This window comes from Prionailurus viverrinus, chromosome B1 (genome assembly GCF_022837055.1).
Source record: "Prionailurus viverrinus isolate Anna chromosome B1, UM_Priviv_1.0, whole genome shotgun sequence".
Taxonomy (NCBI): domain Eukaryota; kingdom Metazoa; phylum Chordata; class Mammalia; order Carnivora; family Felidae; genus Prionailurus; species Prionailurus viverrinus.
In genome coordinates this window covers 20,606,595-20,628,414 of record NC_062564.1, presented here as the reverse complement: position 1 = coordinate 20,628,414, position 21,820 = coordinate 20,606,595, and the positions used below count along the sequence as shown (strand labels likewise).

General features: G+C 38.4%; 1 protein-coding gene across 8 annotated transcripts in view; it reads right to left on the bottom strand.

The window, feature by feature from the left end:
- FGL1 (fibrinogen like 1) overlaps window positions 1-21,820 on the bottom strand; it is a 54,936-nt gene that overhangs the window by 21,017 nt on the left and 12,099 nt on the right. The window contains exons 2-4 of one of the 8 annotated variants that reach the window (XM_047854956.1): window positions 15,972-16,011; window positions 9,460-9,828; window positions 7,614-7,762 (exon numbers count right to left, since the gene is read on the bottom strand). The exons of 1 other annotated variant lie outside the window; for it this stretch is intronic. Coding sequence is in view for 1 of the 7 variants with exons in the window: in XM_047854953.1 (XP_047710909.1) it covers window positions 15,972-16,008 (37 nt within the window). In the remaining 6 variants the exon portion in view is untranslated. Of the gene's footprint in view, window positions 1-202; window positions 310-7,613; window positions 7,763-9,425; window positions 9,829-15,971; window positions 16,012-18,343; window positions 18,363-21,820 lie in introns of those variants that run through there. 6 more of the 8 variants (XM_047854955.1, XM_047854954.1, XM_047854958.1 and 3 more) reach the window with 6 other exon arrangements.

Here is a 21,820-nt window from a genome sequence, read left to right as displayed (position 1 = left end):
ACAAGTGCCCTCCTTAATGCCCCTCACCCATTTAGTCCTTTCCCCCACTCAACACCCCACCAGCAACCCTCGATTTGTTCTCTGTATTTTAAGAGTCTCGTATGGTTTGTTGCCCTGTTTTTATATTTTTGCTTCCCTTCCTCTATGTTCATCTGTTGTGTTTCGTATATTCCACATATGAGTGAAATCATATAATATTTACCTTTATCTGACTGACTTATTTCACCTAGCGTGATAACAGTCTAATTCCATCCAAGTTGCAAATAGCAAGATTTCATTCTTTTTCATCGTGGAGTAATACCCCATTGTATACATATACCATATCTTCTTTATCCATTCATCCATTGATGGATATTTGGGCTCTTTCCATACTTTGGTATTGTTGTTCGTGCTGCTATAAATATTGGGGGTGCATGTGCCCCTTTGAAACAGCACACTTGTATCCTTTGGATGAATACTAGTAGTGCAATTGCTGGGTCGTAGGCTAGTTCTATTTTTAATTTTTTTGAGGAACCTCCATACTGTTTTCCAGAACGGCTGCACCAATTTACGTTCCCACCAGCAATGCAAAAGGTTCCTCTTTCTCTGCATCCTCACCAACATCTGTTGTTGCCTGAGTTGTTAATGTTAGCCATTCTGACAGGTGTGAGGTGGTACCTCATGGTGGTTTTGATTTGTATTTCCCTGATGATGAGTGATGTGGAGCATTTTTTCATCTGTCAGCTATCTGGATGTCTTCTTTGGAAAAGTGTCTATTCGTGTCTTCTGCCCATTTCTTCACTGGATTACTTGGTTTGGGGGTGTTGAGTTTGAGAAGTTCTTTATAGATTTTGGATACCAACCCCTTTTCTGATATGGCATTTGAAAATATCTTCTCCCATTCCGTTGGTTGCCTTTTAATTTTGCTGATTGTTTCCTTTGCAGTGCAGAAGCTTTTTATTTTTATGCGGTCCCAGTAGTTCATGTTTGCTTTTGTTTCCCTTGCCTTAGAAGTCATGTCTAGTAAAAAGTTGCTGTGGCCGAGGTCAAAGAGGTTGTTGCTTGCTTTCTCCTCTATGATTTTGATGGCTTCCTGCCTTATGTTTAGGTCTTTCATCCATTTTGAGTTTATTTTTGTGTATGGTGTAAGGAAATGGTCCAGGTTCATTATTCTGCATGGCACTGTCCAGTTTTCCCAACACCATCTGCTGAAGAGACTGTCTTTATTCCATTGGATATTCTTTCCTGCTTTGTCAAAGGTAAGTTGGCCATACGTTTGTGGATCAGTTTCTGGGTTGTGGGTTCTGTTCCTTTGATCTCTGTGGCTGTTCTTCTGCCAGTACCATACTGAGCAAGACTCACTGTTCATTGAAGTTGAACCAGAGAGGCTCCAGGTAACATGACCACAGGCACAATGGAGGTCAGGGGAGAGTAGTTTGTTCCACAGGTTGAGGCACCTCTCCATACACCACCAGGATCCATCTGTCCTGGCAGCCAGGCAGCCCTCTCTCTACTCCTCCCACTACTTTCCAGGCCAGAGACCATGAGATTTCTCTCCAGAGGAATGAACAGGCTCACAGAAAAGATCATCAGAGGCTAACGTAGGGTGATTCTCCAACAAAAGAGCCTTGTCCTCGGCTCATCATTCTCCAAAGAAGCCCACGGGTTGTCAAGCCTCATTCATGTACCCAGGAAAGGTACAGACACAATATTTTGCTTATTTCTTTCAAAGTAGTTCTCTCTGAAGGGAGGCATATATTAAGTTTCTTTCTATATCTGTATTTACTTAACAGTCTAAAGAGAAGCACTTGAATACCAAATGTTCCATATGATAACACTGGGCAGAAATCCATACAATGGCAATTAATTTACCCTGAAGATGTATAACTTGCCTGTTTTAACTTAACCCTATCATCTAACATTGTAAACAAAGTAAACATTGTGAATGAAGAAAGAAGTGCAGTGCTGAGTAAATTACAAGGCTAAATGGCCAAAGAAGTCAGACAAAACCCAAGAACATCTGTGATATCACTACAGAAAAGCTCTAATAAGCATTTGTAGATGCATTTTTTTCAGTAGGTCATACTTTTATACATTAATAGAATATAATTTATAGCCATATTGTTGAGAAAAATTGATATATTATTCTGTTTGCCTAGTAACCATTTAATATTCAAGCATGTATTGGGTGCCTGCTTTATGCCAGGGGCTATGTACACTAAGCTCTTATATTTAGCTTATATTAAATATATTGAATTACATCTAAAATATTAGCTTAGGGGCGCCTGGGTGGCGCAGTCGGTTAAGCGTCCGACTTCAGCCAGGTCACGATCTCGCGGTCCGTGAGTTCGAGCCCCGCGTCGGGCTCTGGGCTGATGGCTCAGAGCCTGGAGCCTGTTTCCGATTCTGTGTCTCCCTCTCTCTCTGCCCCTTGCCCGTTCATGCTCTGTCTCTCTCTGTCCCAAAAATAAATAAACGTTGAAAAAAAAATTAAAAAAAAATATTAGCTTATATTAAAATATACAGAAAATTAAGTTTAATAATGACGCTTAAAATTGTTCCCACTGTAAAGAAACACCCTCCGTCTGTTTCAGAAGTGAGAAGAGACTTGCCAAGGAAGAGAAGTATGAGCAAATTGAGACGATGAATAGGTTTGCTATCAATTAATATTTTCTAATTGATTAAAATCATCTTGGAATTACACTTTAAAAATTTTCCAGGTAACTTTTACAATTGCCATGAAAACCACGATCATTTTTTTTTTTTAAGAAGTCAACAGCAACTACACTAAAAAGCCTTAGTTACAATATAGTAGTGTCCTCAACTATGCATGCAGATACTGAGATATTTACAACGTAAGGAAAATTTGGGGTAGAAATGAATACCCTAACCAAGGGCAGGTGATGTTATAAACAAACACATTTTCATTCCCATCGAGGGGTAGTTTCATGTTTCTTTTGTCTAGGAGTTCCTGGGAGAATCTGTCATTACCATTGGTCCATCTGTCAAGAGTCTGTTTGTTAAAAAAAAAAAAAAAAAAAAAAAAGTCTGTAGAAGAACAAATTCTTACTGCAATTACAATAATTAAAATTTTTTTCTTACTGTTTATTTATTTTTGAGAATGAGAGAGAGAGAGAGACAGAGTGGAAGCTGAGAAGGGGCAGGGAGAGAGGGAGACACAGAATCCGAAGCAGGCTCTAGGCTCTGAGCTGTCAGCACGGAGCCCAACGCAGGGCTCAAACTCACAGACCGGACCATGAAATCATGACCTGAGCCGAAGTTGGACACTTAGTGGACTGAGTCATCCAGCTGCCCCATAATAATTTGCTTTAGATGTATCGTATATGTTTAAGTATGAAGATATTTCCAACTTTTGTTTTTAATTTAATTTTTTATTTTTTTAAATTTATATCCAAATTAGTTAGCATATAGTGCAACCATGATTTCAGGAGTAGATTCCTTAGTGCCCCCTATCCATTTAGCCCATAACCCCTCCCACAACCCCTCCAGTAACCCTCAGTTTGTTCTCCATATTTAGGAGTCTCTTCTGTTTTGTCCCCCTCCCTGTTTTATATTATTTTTGTTTCCTTCCTTTACGTTCATGTGTTTTGTCTCTTAAAGTCCTCATATGAGTGAAGTCATATGATGTTTGTCTTTCTCTGACTAATTTCACTTAGCATAATACCCTCCAGCTCCATCCACATAGTTGCAAATGGCAAGATTTAATTTTTTTTGATTGCCGAGTAATACTCCAATATATATATGAGATATACATCTTCTTTATCCATTCATCCATCGATGGACATTTGGGCTCTTTCCATACTTTGGCTATTGTTGATAGTGCTGCTATAAACATGGGGGTGCATGTGTCCCTTCGAAACGGCACACCTGTATCCCATGAATAAATGCCTAGTAGTGCAATTGCTAGGTCGTAGGGTAGTTCTATTTTTCGTTTTTTGAGAAACCTCCATACTGTTTTCCAGAGTGGCTGCACCAGCTTGCATTCCCATCCATCTTTCATATTAGGCATAGTAGTAATCAAACACTGTTACAGTAAGATTTATTTTCTTAAAGATTTCCATGTCCATGGTATACTTTTGTTCATTTAAACATAATTATATGCAACTAAGTCCTAATAAAATATAACAATATCTAAAATATGTTTCTTGTTTTCCTCCATCAGAATGAAAGAAAAAAAATGGGAGAAAACAAAGAGAAAGAATCTAATTACTTTCAATGACTCCTCTCCATAAATCATATTGGAAAACAGTATAGGTTGTCAATGTGTCTACTGTTGTCTGTAGTAAATTTCAATAATTATTTATAGTATTTCACTGGAAACAAGACTGATCTTTCCTAAGAAAAGCTGAGATGGTGAGTGGTGTTCTCTAAAGATCAGGAAGGAAAAGCTCTCTATAAAAGACTTGAGCTTGTCTTTGTTTATAAAATATATGTAGTATTTCCCTACTTTAATCAGAAACACTTCAAGGCCATTGTTTTCTGCTACATTGCCCAACTTCTACCTATCTTTTTGCAAAATAGAAGAGGCAATTATATTTAGACTTCAATACTATTGTTTATTCTCTCAGTTAACATATTGTTTAGCACTATGTAAAACTGTGATAAAACTGTGATTTTAAAATTCTAGTATTAAGAAAAAAATTAAAAGTTCACACTGTAAAAAACAGATATAATTGAAAGTAGGCATATGGACAGTTATTTGTACAACAATGTTTGTAACAGCATTATTCACAACAGCCAAAAGATGGTGTGAACGATCCAAATGTCCATCCACAGATGAATGGGTAATCAGAATGATAACATACACAATATTAACCTTGAGCACCTTATGACAAGTGAAATAAGCCGGACACAAAAGGACAAATGTTGTATGGTTCCTTCATGGGAAGTACCTAGAATGGTCAGATTCATAGAGATGTGTTATGTGTATTAATTTGAAATATATGAAATTGCCATTGTTGTAGGTCAAAAATATTCAAACGTATACCATTTTTGTTACAGTTCAACCTAATGTATTAAGAAAGGAACAGCTAGACACTAAGGAAATTGAAATTATATATTCAGATATAATGAAATATTATACATATGTTTATAGCCTGTCCCCTCCCCCTCCCAACTGCTATCTACAATGTAAGTGCCATGAAATGGAGAACTTGATCTTGTTTGTTTCTGCTATATCCCAGTGCTGGGTAGATAGGTACTGAATTAGTTTTGTAGGGCTGCTGGGGCAAATTATCATATAGCTGGTGGCTTAAAGCAACAGAAGTTTATTCTGTCACATTTCTGGAGGGTACAGGTGTGAAATTAAAGTGTCAATATGGCCATGCTTCCTCTGAAAGTCTTGAGGAAAGAGTGCTTCCTTGCCTCTTCTAGCTTCTGGTGGTTGCCAGAAATCCTTGGCATTCCTTGACTTGTAGTAGCAACACTCACCTCTGCTTCCACTTTCATATGGCTGTCTTCCCTCTGTGTGTCCCTGTATCTAAATTTCCCTCTCCACATAGGGACACCAGCCCATTGGATTAGGGCTCATCCTAATCCAATATGACCTTGTTCCAACTTTTTTCATCTACAAAGACCCTATTACATTCACAGGTAATGGGAGTTACAACTGAACGTATCCCTTGGTGGGACACAATTCAACTCGGTTCAGGTATTCAACAAAATATTTGTTGAATCAATAGAAGGAAAGTTATGAACTGAAGTTAGAATTTTACAACATCCCAGCGTCTGTTATTGTAATCTTACAGTTTCTTATTAGACACCAAATTCTTTTTGTTTGTTGAATTTGTTAGCTGTCCCTATCAGATTCACTCTGCTGTCTCCTGTCTTTTAGTGGTGATTAGGAACGTTTCATAATGTTCTTTGGCTTTTGTAAAGTTTGTTTGATTTGCAAATATGACATTGGGGTGTGTGCTAGTTTATATTGTTTTAAAAAGAGATATTTGAATTTATAAAATCCCAAGAAAAAATAAATAACTGAAAACTTAAAGCTTGATGTATTTAAAATTTGACTATCTTAATAGGCTAAAGCTACTATCGTACCTATCTCATAACAAGTTATTAGTTTGACTCATATTTTTCAATTGGTAATAAATATCAGGCAAAATTACAACAGCTATGCTGCTATTTTCTTTAAAACCTCATTTGTACCTTTACGGTTATTTATCACTTAATTTTTAAACTTGTCATAAATTTCAAGTTTTAAAAAGTAAACAAGTACCCTTCCACATGATGGAAATTTCTGTAATCATTTGCAGAGTCATAAATACGTAAAGGTTGTTTTTTTTTGTTTTTTTTTTTTGAGACAGAGAGAGAGAGAAAGAGAGGGCACACACACGTGCAAGCAGGGGAGAGGCCAAGGGAGAGAGAGAGAAAATCCCAAGCAGGCTCCACACCCAGTGCAAAGCCCAATGCAGGGCTCGATCCCACGAACTGGGATCATAACCTGAACCAAAATCAAGAGTCAAACGCTGAACTGACTGGTACCCCAAACATATTTTTTAAAGTCGTCATATTAATTTGATCATATTTAGAATAATTCAATATGCCAAGTCATCTAAAATTCCTCAGTGCCCTCGCTGTAATAGTAAACATATTCCACAATGTTGAAGAAATGCTTAGGTATTAGGTATTTCAAATGCTTTGGAGGTCTGATCTCTATAATTCATAGAGTAAACCATTATTATTTTACAAATATGGCTTAAGATAAAGTTGTATCAGATTATTTAATTCCTCACTGTACATTTGTATTTTTTATGTGTTTGCTTTGGGCTATTTCAAAACTTTAAAGTTTTATAAAACTAAAATAGTTACCAAATGGCTCTTCTTTGACATACTGTGTTATTTGATATAAATTATTCTAAATCTCTAAAGCCCAATTTCTTCCCCACTAAAATTTTTTTTAAGTTAGTTGACAGTGGATTAAATTTAAAGGCAAAAATGTTAAGTTTGGAACTGAAAAGTTATACAGCTGGTACATAACTTTTATAAACAAAATTATGAAACAAAAGTGCATATTAATGTATTTTTTTAAATGAAAGGATACAAGATAACAGAAATAAAAAGAAGAAAGAGCTATTGAAGGAAGCATGGCTAGTAAGTTAGCATTCACAAATGGACTGCACCCTTAATGGAAGACAGTTACTTAAAAATTCAGCCATAAACACAGACTTAGAGACTCCTTTAGGCTATTTTTTTTTTCTTTTTCTGAAAATGGAACATAACAATATCTTTGTTATTTAAGAATTACTCTCAGTAAAAACCTCAGAAAGCTAAATAAGTTAGATTCCCAAAAGGTAGAAATAAAAGCATTTCTGAAGATTTTACTTCTGAAATGGAAATTGTAACATAACCTATTTTCTTTTCCATCTTGCATATTAAAAACTGCAAATTCTATTATTTACGTCAAAGTCCCATCCAATTCATTCAAAATGTGCTGGGAATGGAAAGGAGATATAATCCTAAATTTATTTTCCAAGTTGCAAAGGTAGGCTTCTCTCTAGTTAACCTGGCCTAAGAGCCCACGGTTGTTTCTTGAGTTATGCTTAATATCATACCTATGAAGTCAATTAGCATTATTACAATTATGTCAAAAATACAGAGATGTTAAATACCTTGCCTGAAGTCAAAAATGAGTCAGAGACACAGCTCAGGCTAGATCCAGCCACTCTGCCTCCCAGGATCCTCTAACTGCATTCAGATTTTGTAATTGCTTCTCTGTTATTTGATTAGAAATAGGGACAATGTTGATTCTGGCTTTACTCTGGAAACAAATATATGAGGAAATCAGTTTAACTGGAAGGAAAGCTAAAAAAGTAGATTCAATGACAAATTGCAGTATTCTGATCTTTTCCTTTTTTTCTCCTATTAGTAAGAATTTTTATGAAAGAGCTAATAATAGATCATTAGGAAAATACATCTCTGGTTTTGTTTTTTTTTTTCCAGCTCTTATTTTTGTGCTCATTCATCCACAGAATTTTTGTACTTGAACTTTGATAATGCTCAGCTGTAGATGAAGGAAAACCAAAGTTCAGTTGAAGCTTTGCTTTATAGTACTAATGATAAAAAAGTTTTACCTATAAAGGTATGGATTAAAATGTCATTTCAACTACAATATGGAGAGAAGCCCAATTTCTCTTAGTTATAAAAAATGTGGCAAGCTAATCATTGCCAAGATGAAATAGTAAGTTTAGTTAATCTTTAAGAAAAGCAAAATTCTCAGGGTGCCTGGGTGGCTCAGTCAGTTAAGTGTCTGACTTTAGCTCAGGTCATGATCTCAAAGTTTGTAGGTTTGAGCCCCACATTGGGCTCTGTGCTGACAGCTCAGAGCTTGAAGCCTGCTTTGGATTCTGTCTCCCTCTCTCTGCCCCGCCTCCACTAGTACTGTGTGTGTCTCTCTCTCTCAAAAATAAATAAACATTAAAAAAAATTTCCTTAATTAGAAAAAAAAATTCCCTGAGGAGCAAAATTGTGAAATTTATCTGGAAACATCAGTTAAAATCTGAACAAGTTGTTCCTGTTGTTTTAAACTCTAGAGGAGTTTTGAACGTGTAACAGGCAACTTGTGAGCTCCCCTGGTTGAGTAATGGTTTCAGATTGGAAATCCAGGTTCATCATTTCTTTCTTCATTCTGATGTAACTCAAGCTGTTGTTTGCTATTTGTTCTGTGATCCCTATTTATTAACTCAGATTCCAGTAAAATGCGGAAGTTGTGTTTTCTTTCTGTTCTTGGTTGTTTTCTACCGTCAAGTTTTACCAACGTTTAACCTGTCCTTTGAACCTTTTCCTGTCATTCACTCAGAAATTCTAAGCTTATCTAGAAAAAGCTAATCCTGATGACTCACTGGAAAGAAAACCAGTTAGGTTGAAGTTGAGGGGGCTTTGGCATGGGGCTTATTTCGAGCTGAAGACAGTCAAGCCCAACAGACTCTAGAAGAGCTGTTTGCCTTCCCTTTTATTGCTTAAAAGAACTTAAATAGAGAATCTGTACCAGGAAGGAGTTACTACCAAAGATAACCTTTTATCAGAAAGACACTGGCAAACATTTGTTTACCAAACATTTGCTCCACTCATCTTCCTGTGACTTTTTCTTCTTCCCTTGTAAAGCCCCAAACCTCTACCAGAGTCTCCTTAGCTCATCCTGGCATATGAGCTTCAACTGTCTGACTGCCTTTTGAGTCTCTGTCTTTGGGACTTTCATAAGCACAAAATTTGTTCCTGTCCTATTAATCTGTCTTATGTTAATTTAATTATTAGACTAGTCAAAGAACATGGAGGGGAAGAAGGGAAAAGTTTTCCCTCCTGATGAAGTGATGTATGCCCACAGAAGTGGAGGTTATACATTCATAATTGTAGAGAATTCAAGTTGCTGACATTAAATGTTAAAAGCAAAAGTATGGGGATTATTTTGCTGATTTGATAATTACCTCAATGGTAAAAGAAATATTTTGAAATGCAAACCTATTTTTTCCTTCTTGTATTCCTTTTGCCTTCTCCCCAGCCAGGCATTTAATTAACCTTGTGCTCCCTTCTTCAGAAGCGGGAATAACCATGACAATGAGTCTCACTTATGTGCCAGACATGGTAAATATATCATGTGGCTGAATGCAGCCACAACAGTCCTATGAGCAGACATTGTTACTATCTCCATTTGACAAATGAAGAAACCGAGGCACAAAGGCTTAAGTAATTTGCCCAAGGTAACATAAGTAGCACAAGGTAGAGCCAGGATTCAAAGTCAGTTGCGCTGAGAATCTGTGCTCTTCACCATTAAAGACGGATACTGCTGTCTTCTGAAGACTTGGCCAGATTCATTGCCTTGGGAAAAACCTGGAAAAAGCGAATTAGACATTAAGGACAGAATCTGGGGATAATGTTGTGTGAAAGCATGCCAGACACTGAGTTTGCTAGGGGCAACATTATTCCTTTCATACACAGATGCATTGCTAGAACATGCAGGAAGAAATGTCAATAGGAAAGGTCAAATCGGTGACCTTGCACAACTGTACCAAAGTTATAAAATGAGAATGAGACCTGAGATCGTTGGCTGATAGAAGTGTGAGAAAATCATTTAAGAGGAGTGGGAAGGGGCGCCTGGGTGGCTCAGTCAGTTGAGCGGCCGACTTTGGCTCAGGTCATGATCTCACGGTCCGTGAGTTCAAGCCCCGTGTCGGACTCTGTGCTGACAGCTCGGAGCCTGGAGCCTGTTTCAGATTCCGTGTCTCCCTCTCTCTGACCCTCCCTCGTTCATGCTCTGTCTCTCTCTGTCTCAAAAATAAATAAATGTTAAAAAAAAATTTAAAAAAAAAAAAAAAAGAGGAGTGGGTTACATTCAGCATTGGAGGAGACAGACGAGAAACAGAAGTATTGGGATGCACACTTTAAGGCACAATCCTTAATGCAGCTTCACTGAAAGATAGTGAGGTTATTAAGGCTTACATCGTAGGGGCGCCTAGGTGGCGCAGTTGGTTAAGCGTCCGACTTCAGCCAGGTCACGATCTTGCGGTCTGTGAGTTCGAGCCCCGCATCAGGCTCTGGGCTGATGGCTCAGAGCCTGGAGCCTGTTTCCAATTCTGTGTCTCCCTCTCTCTCTGCCCCTCCCCCGTTCATGCTCTGTCTCTCTCTGTCCCAAAAATAAATAAACGTTGAAAAAAAAAATTAAAAAAAAAAAAAAAGGCTTACATCGTAAATGAGCTTATGTAGAAGTTGGATTTTATGCATTTACCCTAATGCTTCTCGGCAACTAACTTATGCTCAGCAGTTTCTCAAGAGGTATATAAAACAGAAAAGCTAACACATTAATTTAGAAAAAGAGACTTGCTTAGTAAGATCATCTATTCAGTTATTTGCACGGAAAATTCCTCATGGGTGGGCAGAATCACTCTGGAGAACAAGTCAAAAGCATTTTGGATACATAAAGAACATGAATAAAGGGCATTGGATAGGCTTTTTTGTTTTTCAAAGTAAAGTAATTAGATAGACTTTTCTTCTGTGGCCTGAGAATATTTCCACTGGACAACAGGTATAGTTGTACCAAGATCAGGTCGCTCTGGCTCCTGGACAGAATTGGATGAGCACCGACAAGTTCTCTCCTTCTCCTTTCGGAAGATCTTATTCAGAGAACTCTCAATTCATACATCAGTTATAGCATGATTGTCATCCAACCCCTCTGGACCCTGGATTGTGTCTGCTGGATTGGACACGTGCCCATTATCTGATATCTGACCCAGTCCCAGTGGGAAGGTTTAATTCCAGCTCTCCCCATCTCCAGGCAGCTCAAGCCTCTAGCAGCAAACATGTCTGTTCTCAGCCCCATTATGAACTAGACTCAGACAACTGATCTTACATTCCTTAGCATATGCAACCAGCCTATTATTTCTGATGGTTATATTTTCCAACCTTAACTCCCAATTCAGGGACATGCACCCTTTATAAGACTTTTAAAATCCTGAGTACAATGATCACATTTTAAACTCAAAATGTGCCTTTTACTGAAATATTTAGAAATGGAGCATATTGTATCAAGCAAAGAGGTCACCAAGAACTATCTTCATTCAGGCAACTAACAGAGCCTTCTCAGGGGGAAGTAATGAAACTCCTTCCTAAAATGTTGGTTTGGATATTATCTCAGGCAGAGTTCTCAAAGAATGCAAAACTTGTTCTCACATAGCATAGGTCTGAGAAATTTCTATAGAAAAGCATATTATTATGTTTTAATTATTTTTAAATGTTTTCTTTATTTTTGAGATAGAGTGCGAGCAGGGGAGGGGCAGAGAGAGAGGGTGACATAGAATCCGAAGTAGGCTCCAGGCTGAGCTGATGGCTCAGATAGCTGAGAGGGGCTCAAAACCATGAACCGTGAGATCATGACCTGAGCCAAAGGTGGAAGCTTAACCGACCAAACCACCCAGGTGCCCCCCAAAGCATTTTAAAATTAGTAAAACTAAACCAATATTATAGAGAATCACCCTATTTCTATAGTCTACGTAACTAGTTAAAACTTAAATAGATGCTAAGTAAATAGCTCCTGAATTAATTAATCCATGCCATGACATATGAATGATATAGTCAGTGAGTGAAAACAATTTACTGAAAATTGCAAGAACTGCATTGATATTCAGGCTCTGTCGTGGCTCTCTGAACCTCAACTTTCTCATCTGTAAAATAAAGCTATTAGATCAGCTAGTCCTCTTTGAAATTCCACTTTGAAATCCACTCCCACTTTGAAATTCTTCTCTTTCGATCATTTGTTATTATCTACAAGGATCCTCCCTAGAGCATAATGAGGATTAAAGTTTTATATCAAAGTTAAGAGAGTTCACAGATAACTAGGCAACATGGATAAATGTATGTAATGAATGAGTCAACTAGGTTGTGTAAATGTATGCAATGGATGAGTCAACTTGGATATAGAGTCCTATGAAATGAGGAACCCCTTCACAGCTCCTCTGCTGCTCTAGGCAGGCAAGGACAAAGCTGTTGTAATTATCTCGTTGGAAAACCCATATTATTATTTTATTTAGTAAAACTGTTTGAGATGTTTTAAATTGACACATAACACTATATAAGGGAAAACCCATATTATTATGTAAAAAAAAAAAAAAAAAAATCGTTGCTCTGTTCCTGGCCAACGGCTAATGTTCTGGGACCATGGTGGTGTCTTGAAATGCTGCTCTTGCCACCAGGGAGATTTCAAAATGGATGCAGTGGTTGTGGGGAAAAACTACTTTCCTTTTCCCTAATCTAACCTAGACTCGGACATAAGCCCCTTTCTGAAACCCCAACACAAGCTTTTCAAAGGCTGTGATGTTTGCAAAACAGTTCTGAAACTTGGGGATAATGGAAGGAAATTACAAGGCAGAGAAGGCAAATGTAAACAGGTATATTAACTGTGAGTATTCTCTTCTCCACAGAGATACCCCATGAGCCTTCTCTCATTTAATCCATGGACCCAAACTGCTGCCATGTTGATGGGGCTATATAACCTCCCATGTGCAGAAGTATCCTTGACTATGTCCTACCCCTAACTCTTCTCTTGCTTCATAGGAAGGGGAAAAATTCTATCTTCCCAGCCAATCAAGTCATAAGCATTAGTGATACAGCTATAATCACAGTGAAGAAAACCATTTGTAGGATTATGTAGAGAAATTTTTCTTTTTACATCAACAGTTTCCCTTTCAGAATATAATATGGGCTATACTTTGTATAATAAAAGCTCATTAAAGTGTCACCCACCAAGAAAAAGAAAAGTTTTCTCCCAAAGATACATATGGACCTGCCCCTAGCTAACAAAACATTGTTACCAAAACCTTATTAAATATGGTGGATTGACCACACACTTTTATCTGTGTTCTTTCCCCAAACCCTTTCAAAAATCACAGCAAAAAGATAAAAAGGCATAAACCTACAATGGCAATGTAAACAGAAATGATACAACTTATCGGACGAGGTTTTAAAGGAACCACAAAATTCAAGGGTAACTGTAAAAAAATGAAAATGGGTCAGGGGAGGGATTGGTGAAATAATATAAAAGGTGTATCTGGACCCAGTAGCCCTTACCCATCCCACGTAACTCTTTATTTACTTACCATCTACCACTTGCCCATCTTTTATGCCTATAAAAATCTGATTTGGAAAGTTTCATTTGGGGATATCAGGAATATTGAAAGGCAGGAGCCATAAATAGAGATATTAAATGAAAACACGCATAGAACGAGTGTGCCCAACCACCTTTTCCAAACCATATTGCTGTCAGACCACCTTATATTTCTAGGAAGGAGACAAGAATTTTTCTTGAGAGAAATGGAATTGCCCCATAGAAAAAAATTTAATAATAGTAAAATATAGTAGTTCCTTCTAAAGATATGCCAGCTCACCACTAGATTATATATTAAAGCTCAATCGTCCACAAACTGTACCCACAAACATAAAGCTAGCTTTTAGTAAACTTTTTTGGTGCTTCACATAGAGACAACCAAGGATCACCAGACATTTGAAGAATTAATTTCTCCAATATGAAAAACAGATATTAAGATCAATGGTGGGGGAAGAAGGAACCAAGGAACACCGAATATTGAGGGTCCAGTATGTGCCAGGCAGTGTTCTAGATGCTAGGGAAACTGCAATGAACAAAACTGACAAGTCTTTGCCCTTATAGAGCTTACATTCTAGCCAAGATGGGGAAGTAAACATTTAACAAAATAAGTAGATTATACAATATGTTAGAAAGTGGTGTTTATCATATTCTGTGAAGAAAAATGAGTCAAGGGAGAGGGCTAATGAGTGGATGGGGAAAAAAGATGAAAATTTAAATAGAGTGGGTTAGAGAAGGCTCCACTGAGATGGCATTTGAGCAAAGTCTTAAAAGTAAGGCATGGGGATACCTGGGGGCAGGGGGAGGGAGAAAGGAGTCCAGGCAGAGACCAGCTAGTACAAAGGGTATGAGGGGGACTGAGCAATAGCGGTATTACTGCTATAAGAGGAAGTGGGGTAGGGGAGCCGGGGTGGCTCAGTTGTTTGAGCGGACACCTTCAGCTCAGGTCATGATCTCTTGGTTCATGAGTTTGAGCCTTGCATCAGGCTCTGTGCTATAACAGCTCAGAGCCTGGAGCCTGCTTTGGATTCTGTATCTTCCTCTCTTACTGCCCTCTCTCTCTCTGTCTTTCTCTCTCAAAAATAAATAAGCATTAACAAAAAATTAAAAATAAATAAATAAGTGAACATTAAAAAAAAGAGGAAGTAGGGTAAACAAAAAGTTTTATTTTGTTAAGGTGGGGAATGTTTGCATGACAACCCCCCAAACTATATTTAGTATTATCTGAGAAGTAAGGAACAATAAGAAAATGCTGTTTTTTTAAAGGAAAAAATTAGCCCAGAGCAGAAAGAATAGCAAAGAAATGAGTTAGAATTAAAAACAAAAACCAAAAACTTAACTGATGGATTAGAATATATATTCAAGGAAACCTTCCAGAAAGCGGAATAAAAAGACAATGGTATGAAAAGTAGGAAAAGATAAGAAAATCAGGTTTTATTTTGGGAGTCAAGCATGCGTCAAATAGAACTTTCAAAAAGAACACAGCAAAAAATGGACAGCAAATTATCAAGGAAACAATAAAAAAATAATTCCCAGCAATGAGATGAAATTGAAAGGACTATTCAATGCCCAGCACAATGAATTAAAAAAAAAAAAAAAAAAAAAAAAAAAAAAAAAAAAAAAAAAAAAGGGGCGCCTGGGTGGCGCAGTCGGTTAAGCGTCCGACTTCAGCCAGGTCACGATCTCGCGGTCCGTGAGTTCGAGCCCCGCGTCGGGCTCTGGGCTGATGGCTCGGAGCCTGGAGCCTGTTTCCGATTCTGTGTCTCCCTCTCTCTCTGCCCCTCCCCCGCTCATGCTCTGTCTCTCTCTGTCCCAAAAATAAATAAACGTTGAAAAAAAAAAAATTTAAAAAAAAAAAAAAAAAAAAAAAAAAAAGTCTAAAAACACCCACCCACTCCTCGGGCTTATCATGATGGAATTTTTGAACAGTGATAGTGAAAAGTTGCAAGCTTCCAGAAGGAATGAAATCACCTAAAAAGAAGCAAGACTCATTGGGTGCCTGGGTGGCTCAGTCGGTTAAGTGTCTGACTTCAGCTCAGGTCATGATCCCGTGGTTTGTGAGTTTGAGCCCCACAATGTGCTCTGTGCTGACAGCTCAGAGCCTGGAGCCTGCTTGGGATTCTGTGTCTCCCTCTCTCTCTCTGCCCCTCCCCTGCTCACACTCTTGTTTCTCTCTCTCAAAAATAAATAAACATTAAAAAAAAAGAAAAAGAAAGAACTGAAACTCAGATTACTATCATGCTTCTCCACAGAAAGAATGCCTTAAAACTCCAAGGGAATTTATATTTTCCAAATCAGGACTCTACACAGCAAGTTAGCAATGAAGTGTGATGATAGAAGAAAGACAATTCAGACAAGCAAAAACTAAAAAAGAAATTACCTTTACGTGGTCTTTCTGAGAAAGACTCTGACAACATGATCTAGAAAGATAAGTGCAAATGTCAATCAAGAGCAAGACAAAAAAAAGCAACCAAGAAAAAGTGGGGGCGTTGTAATGTGTCAGCTTTGCTAGGCTAAACTACATTTCCCAGAATTCCCTTTCCCTTGTTTCCCAAGGGTCAACCACACTTGAGATTCTTATGGTAGATTTGGAGGTCAGGAACAAGGCAGCCATCTTTGTGGCTTTCATGTTATGTTGTCTATCTGTTGGCTCATCCTGTTGGCCTAAGATTTTGGTCAGGCCTACAGCTGCTCTGCCTTGCCCTGGATCATGGATTCAGCTCATGATAAAGGGTTCAGGCCCACATCACCAAGGTCAGAGGTAACAAGAACTGATACAGATTTCAGTCCACCCTCCTGCTTCCCTTACAGCCAGCCATCTAGCCTTCTCACTTACTTGCCCTGCATACTTTGAGCTCCAGCATCATATGTGAAGAAAAGGGACTGTTTAAAGACTGCTTCACCAGTCCCCACAATTGCATAAAGTCATCCCTTATATGTCCTAGAGGCTATGCTTTTCTGACTGATACAGGATCCCAAACAGGAAAAACAAGTCTCTGAGAAGGAATTTTCCAAATGCAGTTTTTCCTAGAGTACTCAATCTCAGAATCCTGTTTTATTTTTTGCTCAGATCTGGACTGCTCACTCCCTACACCTGCTACATGAATCATGTGAAAAGTAATATTGGTGGAAATTGGATAGGTTGCCCCAACTGTGTAGCTTCAGATGGCACAGTATCCTCCCCTGCATACCAGTTGGAATGAAATACTTATTTGCTATTCTTTTCAGAGGATCCTTGTCTACCTGAAATTTTTTCCCTCTGGTATCTAACCAACTTTAAATTGATTCCCTAACAGAGCAAAGTGCAGAAGATGTTTTCTTCTTCAGTTTTTTTCCCTGCAAAGAATGGAAAGACCTCGGGCTAAGGAATGTTTTGCTTTCGATGTGTATGCAAGAACTTCAGAATTGCTTATATTTTATGCCTCTGGAGAATTACATCTTTCTTATTAAAGAATTTCCCCACAAGATCACATGCCATTAAAAAAACTTGCACCCAAATAAATGTTTAATTCTAATAGAAAACAGATTTTTTACACTTAACACATGAAGAAGAAATTCAGCTATTGTGAAAAAATACGTAGGGGAAGAAAGAAATCGCAAGTTCGTGTTAAGTAAAATCACATTTTAAAGTATGCCTTTGCACATAAAAGAGATGGGCAGTAATGCAAGATCTTCCCTCATTCTCCTCCACAGTATGACTTCTCTGTTTTCTTTGATAAATTTGCTATAAATCTCTTTATTCATACATGTAAATCCACTCTCCATGTGTGCTTTCTCCCCTCCAGGTTTTAGGTTCTTTAAATATAACCTCCTATTAAAACATTATCCAACTAATTGGAAAACACATGATGATTCATACTTTTATGACCCCATCTTAAAGTAGAATTCCCAGGGTTGTTAACTATTCTGACAAAATTTCTGAATACTAGCAGAGAATTTAAAAATATACATTTGACAAGGGGCGCCTGGGTGGCTCAGTTGGTTGGGCGTCCGACTTCAGCTCAGGTCACGATCTCGCGGTCCGTGAGTTCGAGCCCCGTGTCGGGCTCTGGGTTGATGGCTCAGAGCCTGGAGCCTGCTTCCGATTCTGTGTCTCCCTCTCTCTCTGCCCCTCCCCCGTTCATGCTCTGTCTCTCTCTGTCCCCAAAATAAATAAACGTTAAAAAAAAAATTAAAAAAAATATATATACATTTGACAAAAACGTATTTGCATGCTTGAATTAAAAATTTGTCCTTATTTTTTATTCACCTTTATTATTTTTTATTTCTTAGAAAAAATAAGACCACTTAAATACAAGGAGCTGAGATATAGCTCCTTGCTTTGATTTCAAAATAACTGTACATTTTCTGAGGGAAAAAAAAGTTCATTGTGCACAATTACACACTCCGATTCATTTTTTGGTTAGCTCACACATGACATTACAGTGAACTTATTCTTTGGCATGTATGTTTGAGACCAGAAATTGGCATATTAAACTTGAAAAATTTTACACTTAAAAAGTTTACATTTATGCTTTGATTACCAATAACTAGGACTACATCAAAAAACAAAGGATAGGGACCTACTCACATGTGCATGACACAAGAGTATATACTCAAGTGATTCTCCAAGATTGAGGTGTTTTTTTCCTGCTTCCCCTTTAGAGATACTGAGGGAAAATTCTAGAACCTTTAGAGTAGACCCTTAGTCCCTAGCTGCAGCAATCAAAGATTATGAAATATTAAGGGCCAATTTCAGAGTAACTCACTTACATTGGCTTTTTAAAAAAATTTTGTTTTTGTTTGCAAGCTAAAGAAATGAGCTTCATCCACCCATCTGGAATAAAAAAAAATAATTGGATTTATTAGAGGGACGCTGAGGTAAGTAATAGAATCAATAACAGACTGCCACAAACATGCCACGGGAAGGCAGAATTAGGACAGCTATAAAAACCCCAGTAAGAGGAGTTCTTCAATTTATTCCGTAGAAGGCAGCCTTTAAAATGTTTTAGTTTCAATCGAAAATTTAGCCCCTGTGTCTTTCTGTACAAATTCTACATCCCTAGGAGAGAGAATCCAATTAGCCAGTCGTCTACATTTCAGTGTGCACGTAGACATATGGCGCCTACATGTCCGGGCCACACCTCTGCTCTCTTGCCCACAAAGGATAGATCCAGGGGTAGAGATTCTCGCAAAACATGATTACTGTGGTAACTTTTATACGTAAGGAAGGCTCCCAGTGTGTACCATTCTCCTACTACCCAATCAGGGAATTTGGAGTAAAGAAAGGAGGATCTATCCAGTTTTGTAGAAGATTGTCTCATTCTATAAAGATGCCTGACAAACCTAAAATCTCATGTCCCATGACTATTTTCGCCAATGAATCAATCACATTAGATGCGTCCTTTTACTATTACTGAGAGTAAATATATGTATACGTATATGTGTGTGTATTTATATGAATGTGTGTATGTATGTTCCAGTCCTCTCCTTTATTTGCCTATTCCAGGAATTTCTATGTGCCCCCTCTGAACGAAATAGGACTCCCCTGGGGACCTGTCCTTCCCCCAACCCCATCCACCTTGACTACATGTTTTCCTATGTGTTTTCTGGTCTTACATTGTGCGTCACTATATTGTATACTGGACTCTCTCTCCTAAGAGAGGTTACAGACTTGTTTTCTTATTTCTATACCCACAGCATCCAGCATACACATACTATATGATAGAAACTCAGGAATATTTATTATTCATGGAACAATAAAATTCCATATCTGTAGCAGCATGAAGTATAAATATTCACACTTGATTTCAAACTTGGTAACTTATATGCAGGGCTTACTGTAGGGCCTAATACACAGAAGAAATGCAATAAATTTTAATTTCCTTCTATCTTGAAACAAGATCAGGACAGCAATTTCATTGAGGGTGAAGCAGCAATATATACACACAGATAAATAATAAATAGTTTTATAAAGATATTGCTTTATAAAGATGCCTGGGTGGCTCAGTCAGTTAAGCGTCCGACTTGGGCTCAGGTCATGATCTCACAGTTTGTGAGTTCGAGCTCCGTGTCAGGCTCTGTGTTGACAGCTCAGAGCCTGGGGCCTGCTTCGGATTCTGTGACTCCCTCTCTCTCTCTCTGCCTCTATCCTACTCGCTCTGTCTCTCTCTCAAAAATAAATAAAAACATTTAAAAATTTTGAAAAAAAAGATATTGCTTTATATAAGGGAAGGAAGAAAATTATTTTTAATAATCTACATATTATTTGTGAATGGAAAAGCAGTGAGTATAGATGGAAACAACACCCTGCTCCTAGAATCACTTGCTAACACTGCCCAACCCATTCGCACTTTCAACAGAACAAGAATCTCACATTCCAGTAGAGAAATGTAACAGTAACCTTGGCATTAATCGGTGAGGAAAGAGCTTGTGGAGCATGACATTGCTATGAAGAAAAACTTGAAAAGTTAGATAAAATTTTAAAACAACTAGTTGGATTGATTAGAGGGATACTGAGGTATCATCAGTATGAAGGCATCTGGGAGTTACCACCCCAGCCAGGACTTGAGGGACAAGATTGTGTAGAGAAGAAAACTACCCTTACTCACAGCACAACAAATGTAAACTACTCTTTCTTTCCTTTTAATGAACTATTCATCAAAGCAAAAAAAATACGAAAAAGTGCACAAATAATTAGCAGAAGTTTCATGAATTTTTTCAAACTTTCCCTGGAGTGTGGACATGCTGTAGACCGATTTTTTTGTTATTAGTTTTTGTGTTATTTGAAAACATTTTTGGGGCGCCTGGGTGGCTCAGTCGGTTAAGTGTCCGACTTCAGCTCAGGTCACGATCTCGCAGTCCGTGAGTTTGAGCCCCGCATTGGGCTCTGGGCTGATGGCTCCAGAGCCTGGAGCCTACTTCCGATTCTGTGTCTCCCTCTCTCTCTGCCCCTCCCCCGTTCATGCTGTCTCTCTCTGTCTCAAAAATAAATAAATGTTAAAAAAAAAATTAAAAAAAAAAAAGAAAACATTTTTGCCTTAGATTCTGAAAGGTGTTTTGTTGCAGGTAGCATTCTGGTTGCTCCACTTTTCCCACACTTATATTGCTTCCAACAGGAAATGCACTATTATTCTTGTTCCTTTGTATACCTTTTTCTCTTCCTGTTTTCAAAGGAACTTCATTTGCCCATTCAGGTTAATGTTCTCCAGGAATGTGACTCTGAGTGTTTTGTGCCCTGGGTGTTCATGAGGAGACTGTGAACGCTCCCTGTGGAAGGGAGTGGAAGGGAAAAGGACTGGTGAAAGAGAGAACCTATGTGGAGGTAATATGGCCCATCAGAATGACAACGGTCCATTAGAGGTATCCTGCTTTGGGCCCAAACGGTTGGGCCTTTCCCCCCTGCTGGAGTGACCATTACGTGTGGGCTGCCCCAGGAAGGGGAGAGACCCCGGAAGGAGGCGGGTGTCTGAGAGGATCCCCAAGTACAACACCAAGCCATGGGGCAGCAAATCTTCCCATGAAGGGCAGGGATCTGTACTGTCACCATTTGCAGTACATCTGTGGGCACAATCACAGGAATTCTTCATTGGCTTTGGGGAGAAAAGCAGAGTCCAGATGCCCTAAAGAGGGCCTACTGCTGTGTCTTCTTGGGGACACAGTGAGAAAGACTATTGCCTTTTTAGCAAATCATGATAAAATATACATAGCATAAAATTTACCATTTTAACCATTTTTTCCACTTTAACTGTTTGTCAGTGTATAGGCCGGTGGCATTAGTACACTTACAATGTTGTACAACCATCACCACCATCCATCTCTAGAATTGTTTCACCTTCCTGAACTGAAAATCTGTCCCCATTAAATATTAACTCCCGTTCCTCCCTCCCCTTGACACTGGCAGCCTCATTCAACTCTCTGTCTCTATGAATTTGACTGCGCTAGGTACCTCACACAAGAGGAATCATTCTGTACGTGCCCTTCTGCGTCTAATTTTACTTTGCACAACGTCTTGCAGGTTCATCCAAGCTGTAGCATGTGCCAGAATGTCCTTTCTTCTTAGGATGAATACCATTCCATCGTATGTAGAGGCCACATTTCGTCTGTTCATCCATCAGTGGACATTTGAGCTATTTCCACCTTTTAGCTATTGTTAATCATGCTGCTATGAACACTGGTGTACAAATACGCCAGTTGCCTTGTAATTATTTTGAGTGACTACTAAAGAATAAAAGAGAACAAGAGGCCAAA